Consider the following 13,525-nt stretch of genomic DNA (forward strand, 5'->3'; position numbering starts at 1 on the left):
ATTAGTTTTCCACTCTATTTGGAAATTTGGGTGGTTCTCAGAAGAAAATAGCAAGAAATATTATCCCTAGGGTCGAAAGTGACAGGAATGTATAAACCAATGCTTCCATAGATTCGACCATAATTTATAATTATGGGCATAGCTTTCATATTAATATTGATTAGAGAAGAGATAGGAGCAATGCTCACTGTTTGTGGTGGACCTCTCAGTCTGCTTCATGGATCCCTTTCAGATCAATCAGTCAGTTACCAGTTTCCAGATCTATGTAAAATAATATCAGCTTGAGCACAATGAACCAAACAAACATTGCAACAAATTAATACACAGAAAATTGTAGTAGAAGCTAAAGGTTATACCTGAAGCATCAACATTGACCACTACTATAATCTATAAACAGATTTCAGTGCAGTGTTTATTCCAGTTGTCAATTATCTTGAACTCAAGAGCACAAGTCAAACAAAACAAGTTACTGTCATAAGGAATTATTCTTGTCTGATTATTCCCATTCCAAACATGAACTCTTCATACATAAAGCCACACCTTATGGACCCGGGACAAACTACTGCCTAGAGAGGCACATCGATACTACTCAATTTAGTTCTTCCTCTTCCTTTTTTTCCCATTTTTTATTGGACTTTGCATGGAGTTGGCTAAATTCTTTGTCTGTTTCCTGCTAAATGCATTAGCCCTGCTGTCTGAATCATCACTATCAATATCATCGGCATTATTATCTTCACATTTGTACTCTTTAATGTCTTTGTCAATTGAACCTGCTTCCTCAGTGCCTAGATCAGACTGTCTTTTTGCAGCTTTAAGTTTTGCACGCAGTTTCTTCTCAACCGGATTCAAGGTGGCTGCAAACTTTGAGTGAGGAACAAACTTTGCTCCTAACCCCAACCTGCAAAATAGAACAAGTATGAAATCTGGTAGTTTCAAATCAAGAGCTTGGACTCATAACACTATTGAAACTGTGTAGGTAAATGATCTCACCTTGCAGGACGATTCTGGATTTCTTCTTCACCTACATCGTCTTCAGCAGTGTCTCGCCCCATATTCATTTGCTTCACCCATCCTTCAGCCTGCAACCAATGCAGAAAATATCATAAATTGTGTTGGAAATTAAAGAAGTAAAATTAATTACATCCAATCTCAAAATCAGGTTACAAAAACATTTTTGATCAAGATAAATAATGAGCCGTATAAATAGAGGTTTAAAAAGCCAGTTTATATGTAATAAGGCTATCCAACTGATTCTCAAGCTCAAAGAAACGAATTTGTTGAAACAATTGCCATGTGGATATTCCAGATGAAAGAAAGCCCTTACTAATGGTAGAATACAATTTTCTGTTTGCAAAGATAGTCTAGTTGGGGAACAAGGAGATTCAAGGGACATAGTGCTTAGTTTATGAGTCAAGTACTTCAGAAGAATTAGAATTTAAGGAAGGACTAAAGTTGTCACTATCATATACAGCCCAAACTCACTCCTCCAGTACATCTTTTCTCACATTTTTAAATAAACCCATAAATATGAATTATAGAAATTAAGGAGCTGTTATGGTTGTGTTGATTTCTGTAGCTTGGAAGGTACTCCCACAACCCCTGGAGCACTGGGTTTGTGAGGAGTTGACCCACAAATGGGCTTTGTGGGCAATGTACCCAAGCAGTGGGATTTCTACCCAAAGTTGTGGGCACGAAACCAAGTGGAGAAATTGATGGTTTATTCATTGATTGCATGAGGGCACCCGTAATGGAGTGAGGAGGACCTAAGGCAACCATGGAGTTTTTTATCAAATGAAAGAAATCAATTTTCTTATGATAGTTGTGGTTTTTGTCAACAAGATCAAGACAGCCTAGGCTTGAGTGGTGCCCCTTGAGGGCTAATCAATTCCCTCATGAAGACTATAAGAAGGAAAGAAATGAAGCTCATTTGATAACCAACCAACTGCAACTTCTCAAGAAGACTACAAGCCAAGGAGACCGAGTTCTCAAGTAGTAAAGCTGGAGTGAAGGATCTGAATGTCCCTATTCTGTCATCTAGCCAAGCTTATGGAGGACTTGTTCACTTGTTGAAGCAACCGAGTTTGTGAAGAGACTTTTCTGTGGTTTGCAGCCGAATTTTTATTGGAGAAGTGACCTAGAACAGGCCTAACATTACCTCCGTTCTGCATTATGACAAGGGCCGAGATATCTATGCTGTAGGAGAAGGACCAAGGGTCCTGGTTTTTTGCTACAGGAGAGCTGAAAGGCCTGTTTAGGTGTGGATTAGAGACTTACGTGTCTCTGTGGAGAGCAAAGGTATAATATAGGTCTGTTGGCCATGAAGGAGGGTTGCTACAGGCTGAGATTAGGAAAGTCTCAGTTCTGTAAGTGACTGAAGTCTGGGAGAGGGCCAAAGTCTGAGAAAGGGATGTAACAAGGGCTGTGAGTTGGCTAGGTGTGTTGCTAAGGGTGTGGGGTTGAACAGCAGTTCAAGGACAACCTATGTACAGTGCCTTTGTGTACTGTCAGTGGCTGAGTTAGCAGCCCTAAGTACTGTGACAAGGAGCTGAGATGTCACTGTGTGAGGGCAGTCCATCCAAGCCCTGAGTCTGTCATCTTTGAAGGAGCAAAGGGATAGGTTGAGGGCAGTTTTGGTGATGCCCTAGTTCAGACATTTGGAGCAACAAATATGTCTGTAGGTGGGCAGGCTTGAAGACCCTAAGAGTTGGCTATCTTGGACGAACATGAGAGAAGCTAGAGGGCAGACTTGTATGAGCCTATGTTGAGTCATCTTGAAGCAGCAAGAGTGATTGATAGTGGCAGAATGATCAGCTGAAGATGCAAGCATTCTGAAGTTGCAGAACTACTTGTGGGCAGGAGAAGAGGTGGCAAAGGACCTGCCATAACTGTTCAAGGTAGGTGGACCGAAAGGGCTGCGTTGAGCGCTCCTTCAGCGAGTAAGTCAAGTGGGTAGATTGGTAGTCATAAGTTGTTGATTCCAAGCCCTAATTGTTCTTGTATCAGGGCTAATCGTAAGGGCCATGAACCCTGGTACAGGAGCCCTATGTTTGTTGTATTAAAGTTTGTAATATAACAAATTTTGGTTAAAAATCATCTTGTGTACTACATTGATTCACTGTTGTACGTTTTCCGCTGTGCAAAGTGCTTGTGTTGTGGCATTTTAGTGTGTTTGTGATCGTGTTCTAGACATAAACCTGATTCTAAATTGCCGAGGAAAAATCAACATGGAATCAGAGCTACTTTGAAGGGACAGTGAATCAGAGTGTGCACAACGTACAACTCAAGAGGGAGTTGGTTGCATTGTTGTTGAAGGACTAATAGCAATGGCGAAGTTGGCTGTTGGTCTGAGATACGAGGATAGGTTGGATGGATTGTCCAACTATAGTCCTTGGAAGGAAAGGATCAAGTTGGTCTTGATGGTGAACAAGATCTGGGAATTTGCTGACAAGGAGATAAAGAAACCGACTGACCCTAAGGAGTTGGAAGTGTATGAGGAGTTGGATACAAAGGCGAAGTTGATCATCCTAGATGGTGTCAAAGATCACTTGATACCTCATCTGTCCAGGAAGAACACTACCCATGAGATGTGGAAAGCTCTTCAAGATCTATTCCAGAATAAGAACGAGAATCAGTTGTTGGTATTGAGAGATAAGTTGAAGAACACCAAGATGTTAGATGGTGAAGGTGTGGCTTTGTATCTTACAAGACTTTCTCAAGTTCGATCTGAGCTTGCTACCATTGATGAAACTGTTTCAGATTCTGAGATGGCGAGGACTGCTTTGAAAGGATTTAACGAGGAATGGAAGTCGTTCATCAAAGGGATCATTGCTCGAGAGAAGCTGCCAAATTGGAACAGGCTATGGGATGACTCCATTCAGGAAGAATTGCGGGACGAGGACCTTCATAAGAAGAAGACTTTTGAGGATAAAATGGCTCTTGCAGGGAGGATGAAGGGCAAGGCAAAGAAGGACTTGAGCAAATTGAAGTGTTGTACTTGTGGCAAATATAGTCATTATTTGAGCAAGTGTCCGCAGAAGAAAGGAGACAATGAGAAGAAGAAGGGGAAGGAGGTAGTTGGTGCTACTACATGTTCTGAGTTGAATGACCTCTTAAGAAGGTTGGAGGATGAGGATTTTGTGCTATTTTCTCATTTCTCTAAGGGAACCATCGACGAGACTACATGGTACGTGGACAGTGGAGCGTTTGAAGCATATGACAAGTTCGTCTGAAGTTTTTGAGACTCTAACTAAATGGGACTCGAAGTTGCACATGGTGGTTGACGACAAGAATTAGAAAGCGATAAGAGGATCAAGTGTTGTCCCATTCAGGATGGAGTCAAGTAGGTTGTTGAGAGTTCAAGATGTATTATGGGTACCGGAGCTCAGATACAGCATGTTGTTTGTCTCAGTGATTGAGACGAAGGGGTTTGAGGTGATTTTCCAAGATGGGAAAGCGAGACTTAGGCCCAGAGGCTCTAACTCTACTGGAGTTTTCATTGGAGTTAGGGAGCATGGTCTATATCGGCTAATGGGAAATCCTATAGATCATAAGAAGAAAGTTCACAAGACATAGAGGGAGTCAAGTTCAAGCAGGAGTATGCAGGTTTAGAGGGAGAATCTGCAACCCAAGAAGAGCGCATGGTTAGTGGGAAGCAAGGGGATTTTTGTTGGCAAGAAGGAACCGTGGGATGGCATAAAGGCCTATCAGCAAAGGAAGAAGTAGGAAGCTTTTGAGGGCAGAGACACTACCGAGAAAAGTGTGGTTCATTCTACAGGGTATGCTACAGTAGTGAATGCTAGAGATGGGGCTAGTGTCGCCAATGATGACGAGATACTTCCGAGTGGTGGAAGTACCGCCCTCGCTAAGAGGGAGTGTTGATTTGTGTAGCTTGGGAGGTACTCTCACAACCCCTAAGGTACTAGGTTTGTGAGGAGTTCACCCGCAAATGGGCTTGTTACCCACCAAGGTGGGTGAACCCATAGGAGAATTTCTCTCCTAGATTTGTATTCAATCGGCAACCAATAGCCCCTAACAACCACCGGTGTAACCAATATATTGTGCCACTCTATCTCCGCTCCCTGAGCGAGTCATATGTCCCCTCACCCATTTGTCGAGAGCATTTGTTTGAAGGTGGGAAGTCCAATCCTAAAGGTATGTTTTTCAGTGTGCAATCGGGTGATTATGCTTGTTTTTCTTTGGGCACTTTGGGCATGGATTATTGGGTGACTTGGAAGGAGTGGTTTTGACTATAGTTTTGTTCCCTCACCTTAAATCGGGGGTTAATCCTTAATCTTAGTCCCATGGGATCTCCCCTATTGGCTTATAGCTCTAGGAAGGGCACTACTTGGAAAATCCCGATATTGGTAGCGCAATCCTGTTTTACAATTTCACATTTTTCACTCCCCTCCGCACATTACAAGCCCTATTCCATCATCTTCCCTATCTGGATCCATAGGACCACTAGGTCCACAAGGCACTGGTATACCCCCTCCCCTTGTCCAAACTCCACATGTTTGGGTCAGGCCTGAAAATGTTGCCCCAGAGGTTGATGCAGCTAAAAGAACGTTAAAAGCATATCATGGCCACAAGCAAGAAACAAAAGAAAATAATATTATAAAATGCAAAAGATGGTTGGGACATTAAAATAGTGCATGGGCAAAAGCCAAACATGAGCTCTATCCCCCTATCATTATGGCCATCGCCTAATTCCTAGGGCCCCATGAGTGCCCCCGCATCATTAAGGAACCCATGCACGTCCCAACTGTTGAGAAATCAAAGGTAACTAGATTAGGGTGATTTCTCTTCACTTCGATAATTGCTTGTGATGTTCTTTACTTCAACTTGTAGTATTTATAATTAGCTTCTTCTTCTTCTTTTTTATTATAGTGTTCTTTTCATCAAACAACTACCAAACTATGAAGTCAATAACACGAATGGACACAGGGTATAGGTTGCTAGCCAAGGCCAAAACCTCTCCTAGAGAGGAAAACCCACAAGCATTCTTCTCTTCTTATAGAATCTTCAAATGATGAATTCCAATACCTTTAGACCCAAGACAAAGACCCCTCCAAGACCAAGTCAACCTTCTTTTAGATGAGCTTATTTTTCACAAAGTCAACCCAAGTCAAACTGCTTCAAAACTGCTGCAACTTCACTTATGATCTCAAGTTGAACCTTCAACTTTTTTACTACAATTTTCGGCCTTACTGCAGAAACCCTAGTTCGCATGTGTGGATGAAAAGATGGCAAAAGTGGTCTTTTTCGTCCTTCGCTTAGGGTGCTCCTTTCTCCTTCGAATTCATCTTTCAAGCTTGATCTCTTTGACACCAAACCTCGGCTTCTTTAAATAACTGTAATTCAGACTTTGTTGCAACAAATGATGCCATAATTCCTTCGCACGTGTGAGAGGATGTAGCCCAAAAACAGTCTTCAAAACTTCGATCTTTCTTCCTTTATTTCTCCTCTTCTTCGCTAGTCCTTTTTGTCCTTGTGTATGATTCAATGAACTTCATTGATTGACTCTCCAAGTTAGGTCGAATGCTTCTTATATATATCCTTTCTATGAGGCTCGAATAGTCCTTAATGAGGTCGGCATCTTCTCTATAGGTTGATTTGTTCTCTTGCAAGACGACTTGGTCTTGGAGGGACTTTTGACACAACACTGACTCAAATAAATTCTTTTGACTTGATACAAAATGCCCAATAGGGTCTATTACATATAACAATGACTCTTTTGACTCCTAGACTCTATGACAAAACCTTAGGAGCACACAATGGGTGCTTGACCTACAAATAAATTGACTTTGAGCATGAAACCCCATGCTTTACAAAATGTCAATAATAATTTTCTTTCTCTTTTACATCAAATACATTAAATCAATAGTACATAGAATATTATGAAGACCAAACCTAGTTACATATTTCAACACTCCCTCTTAACTAGGGAGGTATACATAATACATAGATGGTACATGGACATTCTCATACTCAAAAATTCTCATAAGAAGAGTCGATTTGTAAGCCATCTCATTAGTTATCTATTCAACTTATATCAATGCATCTCATCATATCAACCAGCATTGTCGTACAGCAAGACCTTGACTAACAGCGTTATCTCTCCACTAGATTAAAGCACAATGTTGGGGAGACAATGATTTATAGACACCTTCATCATTGTCTCTCAAGGCACATACCCCATCCAGATGTTCACAAGGTATGTCCTTTTAGGACCATTCTTGTCTTGGATTTACACATCCTCAAGGAATTTCCTCTTCGACTACTCTTGCCTATTGGATGCCCTACCTCATCCTCAAAGAGTATTGGTATTGGTCTTAGATGCTTACCCAATCCTCCATTCTTTCTTCATAATGTGAAGACAAGAATGATGTGTCTATCTCTCCCTCTCAACTAGGGAGGATCTACTCATTCCTATAAAAGGAATATACTCAAGCTCCCTCTTAACTAGGGACTTGTTTCCAACAACAGTTATCTGCTCTTTGGTGGAGATCATGGTACTATCAGCTACTTGTAGGGCTCCTCCTTTCTGCATCATCATGTCATGGATGAACTTCAACTTCTTCATCATGGAGCCAACTTCTTCATAGGGCTTCGGCCATCTTCTACATCACTTTCCCTTTCCTCTTCATAGTGTTGAACCAGGTAATGCTAGTCATGTCATCTTCTTTTCATTGAGAAGTGGCCTTCTTCGTCATCATCTGGCTATCCTTCATATTGCTACCTCTTCCAAGTCATGTTCTTCTTAGGACCATCCATCCAAATTTGTGTACTAGTTGTAGGTGAATTTCTACAACCTTCTGCCAGTAGCCCTATTCCAATCCAACCAGATGCTTTCAAAAGCAAAAGTGAACATCAAAAATAGAATTACCTCTTCAGATGGCCCTTCGTCGTGACATTTGCTTTTGCAACATCAACATATTTTCTTTACGAATCCATCTCCAAGGCTTCCATTAATGAGGTTATACTTCTTCATTTTACTCATCAGGGTCGTCATAACTTCTTCACATAGTTCCTTTCTTACTAGAAACCTTATGACCCACCTCCTTATATTCCATAGGAGTTCTTCATAACTTCTTTATGGAGATGCCATAGCCAGTCATTTTAATATCAAATGTTGATTAAGTAGTCGTAGACACATCTTTACAAACACTTCTTTCACCTTCTTCATATATTGATACCTTGGGATCTTCTATATATATAGCTCTTCTTGCATAGAGACAATTGTTATCCACCACCTCATGTTCATTCTATCATGTTTATAATGTAGAAGAGTTCAAGGCATATTGATTTATGCCTTTATATGTCATTCGTAAGGAAGAGTTCCTTCTCCTTCAATCATCTCATGAGATAGAGTATTCCAACCATACCATCTGCAACTAAGTGATGACATTACTGTATCTATTAAAAATTACCAAATACATGCATACCTTTATGATCTCGATGATCCTTGTTACCCACCACTTGTGGGTAGTGTATATAGGAGAGATTTTTTCTCCTAGATGGTCCTTGGCTAGTAGCCAGCAGCCCCTTGGAGCCCGCCAGATAGCTCAATGTGCCAATGTCTCCGCCACCTGAGCCATCCATGTGCTCCCTCGACCACTTGTCATGAATGTATGTTTGAAGGAAGGCCTCTCGACCCCAAATGTATGGCTTTTCATTGGTATAACTGAGTAAATTTTCTTACTTGTCATGAATGTATGTTTGAGGGAGGGCCTCCCAACCCCAAAGGTATGGCTTTTCATTAGTATAGTTGAGTAAGTTTCCTTACTTGTCATGGGCACTTTTGGGCATGGATTGGTGGGGGGATTCGGCAGAAAGAGTGTGTTAGGCTTATATTATTGTCCCCACTGCCTGATTTTGTGGTTACCTTTGTATCCTAGTCTTGTGGGATCTCCTTTACTGACCATTTGGATTTTCGGTTGGCACTACATGGAAAACCCGGATTTTGGTTGTGTGGTCTCGCTTCCCAATGCCACCTACACCACTCCCCTTCCACTCATTTTATCCCCATTAAACTATTTTCCCATCTAGGTCCACGTGTCCACTAGGTCCACATAGGGTTAGCCTCCCCCTCCCCTTGTCCACACCTTGTGTCGAGCCTGGAACGATGCCCCGTAGGTTGATGCAGCTAAAAAGAAAAGAAAAAACATAATTTGGCCACTCTCAATAGGAAACGTACCACAAAATGCAAAAGATGGTCTGGACATACAAATTTAACACGTGAGCAAAAGCCTGACATGAGCTCTACCCCTTACCCATGGCCATCACCCTGGTTTCTATGGGCCCTATATGAGCCCCCTCCATCATTAAGGAACCCATGATTTTCCGAACCCCTGGTGGGCAATGAACCACCCCACCTCAAGGGGGTATTCATTGCTACATATTACACATCATGCTCTCATCCCCTGGAGCCCTGAGCAGTTATAAAGAAATATCAATAAAAGGCAAAAGGCATATGAAGAAGGGTGGAAAAACAAAGGTCAAGGTAACTCATGTACCACGATTATCTCCCTCCTACACTCACATACCTAGGTGTGGGCTTCCTTTATTATAGCTACCCATGAACCATGGCCTGTGGTCTAAATGATTTCCCCTCATCCCCACTCTGATTCATTATTATATCATTCGCCACTTACCATTTGAGTGATGTACCATGGACATGTCACCCCCTCTAGAGGTTGAAACCACATGATAGGGTCCTTAGCTAACCCCTTATTGAACTTGGAGACACTTATACATACCAAAGCCCACTATGGAAGGGCATGCCACCATGAAGTGCCCCATTGATTCCATGACTTGTAAGCTATTTTACTTGATTCTTCTGATGACTTGTTGTATTGGAGGGCAAGGGACGCATTGGATCTTATGCAGAATTGCAATTGGATTCACATTTGGGGCTTGGTTTCCCTATACAGGGTCCTAGCCCTCCAAAGGGCCACATTGGCACTTGTAGGGTGAGCGTTGAGAGTCATGGGCCTCCACCATAGCCGAGATTACTTCATCGATCCCCAACAGCGTTCATTGATTGATCCTATTCCACCTTTTGGATAAGGATGATGCACTTGGTTCATCATGCCCAATCAACTCCACTGATGTACCATACACTTGGCAGATGTTCCAGGATCCAGAGGATTATCCCACGCGGCAGATGGTGGTCCTATGTCATCATTCCAACTCTTACAGTTGGTCTACAGGCACTTCCGATCCATTTGGAGACCCATGAGGATGACCTTGCGCCCCCAAACCCACTTGAGAGCACCACATGTTTTTGCTTGGAAAACAAGGGGCCAACCCCTTCTCCACTATGTCGAGAGTCCATTTCTGCATCATGGCACCCTTTGGACTTCATTACGCCTCCTCAAAGACCCAATGACTCACTTTGTTGATCATTTGACCCTCTTGAGAGGCTTATTCATGTATTATTGAGCTATTTGGTGGGCTTGTCACCAATAGTTATTGTTATTATGCACATTATTTTATTCTAAGGGCTAAATTAGTCCTAATTAGCTAAATCGAATTCATTAGGAAGTGTATAAATACAAATATGATGAATTATTTGGATCATCATCACTTGGATTGGATCATATCTGCTTGTGAGATTTTCGGTATCTTTTGAGGATGATAGTTTTGGGATGAATGGATGAATTTCGATTTTTGGATAGTCTTCTTTGTCTTGGAGCTTCTATGATTGGCATATCTTGGTGATTGGATATATTCTTCTTACATGAAAGTAATGTCTTAATGTTATTCTTGTTATCTATCTTGCTACATTCATGACGTTGGGATTTTCACTATTCTAGGGTTAATTCATTGCTTTTCTTGGAACGAAATTGTGGAAATTACATCTCTAAATAGTGTTGTGTCATGTATGGGCCATGTTTGAATGAATGAATGTTCCTAGAGACAATGTTGTTAAATTTGTCTTGATAAGTCACCAAATATTGCTAAACGAAGTATAAATGACCTTGAAGTTGCTTCCATTAAGTCCTAAAGCATAACGAAGTTGCTTTTTAGGCCTCCTTAACAAGTGGAAATCAATCTAAACCCTAAATCTTCCATGACCCCATCCCTCCCAAAGGACAAAGCATTGGTCCTCTAGTGATCGCTTTAAAGTTCATATTTTCCCTTCACCTTCCTCTTTTTCTAGGTCTAGCCCCATTGGGTCTCTTAGGGCATCAAATTTCTTGCAAACAACCCATCATAAAAATTCGATCTCTTGGTCTCTACTGCATAGGTGAGTCTCCTAGGCACCCTCCAATTTTGAAGTCATTCTGATGGTTGGATCTTGAGATATCTCGAGCCCTAGCCTTGAGACCGAATTTTGCCCTTAGTCTCCCAAGACTAGTTACCTCATAGGGATCATTGCATCAAAATTAAAGAAAATTGTTCCTTTAATCCCTTTCTTCTCTTTAATTAGGTCAAGCTCACCCTTGGTTAATCAATTCCATCCCCTTGACCTAATTTTGGGCCCACTTGGTCCCATGTTGTCCCACAACTTATTAAAGCCAATTTCACTAAGACCACTTGGAATCCAAGTTTCCACAAGGATTTTAGGAGCTAGGAATCTCTTTGACAAGTCGTATACTCCAACCCAAGCTCTTAGAATTCTCCTAAGCCCTTCCTTGAGAGCCATACATCTTGCTTTCTAAGCAAGCAAGCCATATATTTAAGCCTCTCTTGTGAATAGGTTTTTAGGATCACCTTTCATCCTATCACTGATACATTCATTATCGTGATCCTTATTATACCGGGTCTCCTCCCATTGGTGAAATTGCATAAAGAGAAGGGAGCCATAGCTGAGTTGATAGTGGGCTATCGCTCCATTGTTTCTCTTGACCTAGTAGTTGCCCTTCTAGGATCCCCTCCTAGGACCCCTACTAGTTTGAGCGGTAACATTTTGGTTTTTGTCACCGTTGTCAGGGACATGAGATGTTTGTCTTGTTCTCCATACGACAATATTGATATATCATTCTTGTCGACTCCATTGGAAGAACGAGGCCCTAGTTCTTCATTAATTTCTAAGGCCAATGCTTGCAGAGTGAAGCAAGCATTTGTTAAGGCAATTTCATTCACCCTAGCGACTCCCATGTCATTAAGAACCCAACAACATGTTGACCACATATATCCGCACCTTAGATATGACAAGGATCCCGAGATATCCCTCATCGGAATCCATGAAGAATACGCCAATGTTCAATGGGGATCCACATTCCGCATCCAACCATGTGGTAAGGTTCATGAGGTATCTTTCAAAGAAAAATATAACACAACCTTGTGACCAAATGGAGTTGTTTGTCCTATCCATTGCGCCCAATACTAATTGGCTTGAGTCATGTAAACCTAAAAGCATTCCTTCTCTTCCAATGTTGACTATGCACTTCTTGTTACATGAAGGGTCGGGTTTCCAATCTCATGAGGACATATCCCAAATATTGGACGTGGCCCTTCGAGAGGATGAAGTCATTGAATATGGTTTATGCTTGAGAAAGAGTGCCCTGATCCTTCTCTAAATTATCAAGATCAAGTGATTGATGCATACGTTGAGGATTGTGCCGAAAGAGAGACTCACGAATTGGAAAGCATGTCCTCTAAGGATAATGAAGAAGATCTCGACCTCAAGAGCCTTCAAGTTTTGCAAGAATGGGTGATGGAATATGAAGAGTCTTGCAAGCAATTGATGGCAACTGATGGCTACATATAGCTCCAAAGATATTTTCTCCCACTATTGTGAGCAATTGAAAAGGCTTCGTAACATGAAGTGTGAATATAGAAAGAGTCCTACCGATGACCTTCTTCTTGAAGCATTCTATCAAAATCATGTAGTAAATACCTTGGATAGCATTCTTCTAGAACGAATGAAGTAGGAAAAGTCCTCCCTGTCTAAAGAAGAGAAAGAATGGCACCTCAACCAACATCAAATATATAGTGAAGAATGGGATGATTCTAAGGAAGATCGTGATAGTCAAATAAACGAAGGATCTATGAGTGACCTTTGGGTTGTTGATTAGGGAATTGGGTATCATTATAAAAATGAAGACCCCATAGATTCTCAAATCCATAAGAATGCGCTTAGGAAAGAAGAAAATGCTCCGCCCCTTCTAAATAACAGTGTTGGCCCCTATGAAGCCCTTCCTAATGATTGGAAGGGCCTCTTCTTTGTGTTCCAAGATGATTCAATCAAACAAGAGCCTTCCAAAATTGTGGGTAATTCTGATGACTAATGTAAAAGAAACTGAGGAAGAAGCTTCCTTTAGTCATGCCATCGATACAGGGGTTTTCTTCACGTTTGAGCATTCCTCCCCTTGTTATGTCCTGCCTCGGAAATGGATGTTTATGATGAAGTTTGTTCCCCTAGTTTTGATGAAGAGCTAGGTTCCCCTACGAAAAACTAGGTATCATGGTTTTTCCCCAAATACGATGATCAATCCACCTCTTGTTTTCCCAATGACCAAAATAATATCATCCTAAATGTGTTTGAGACATTCACTCCTTACCCAAAGGGTGATAG

The 13,525-nt window shown here is 41.4% G+C and overlaps 1 protein-coding gene across 3 annotated transcripts in view; it reads right to left on the minus strand.

Annotated features, from left to right (window-relative positions):
- Positions 1–383: 383 nt before the first annotated feature.
- LOC149227630 (uncharacterized) overlaps positions 384–13,525 on the minus strand; it is an 83,385-nt gene continuing 70,243 nt past the window's right edge. For all 3 annotated transcript variants that reach the window (XM_089377845.1, XM_089377847.1, XM_089377846.1), the window contains 2 exons: positions 991–1,079; positions 384–898 (listed from right to left, as the gene is read on the minus strand). In XM_089377845.1, the coding sequence (XP_089233971.1) occupies positions 595–898; positions 991–1,079 (393 nt within the window). In that variant the 3' untranslated portion in view covers positions 384–594. The remainder of the gene's footprint in view (positions 899–990; positions 1,080–13,525) is intronic.

This window comes from Pinus tabuliformis, chromosome J, assembly GCF_031772625.1.
Source record: "Pinus tabuliformis cultivar Carrire ecotype Pingquan chromosome J, CPIR1, whole genome shotgun sequence".
NCBI classification, from domain to species: domain Eukaryota; kingdom Viridiplantae; phylum Streptophyta; class Pinopsida; order Pinales; family Pinaceae; genus Pinus; species Pinus tabuliformis.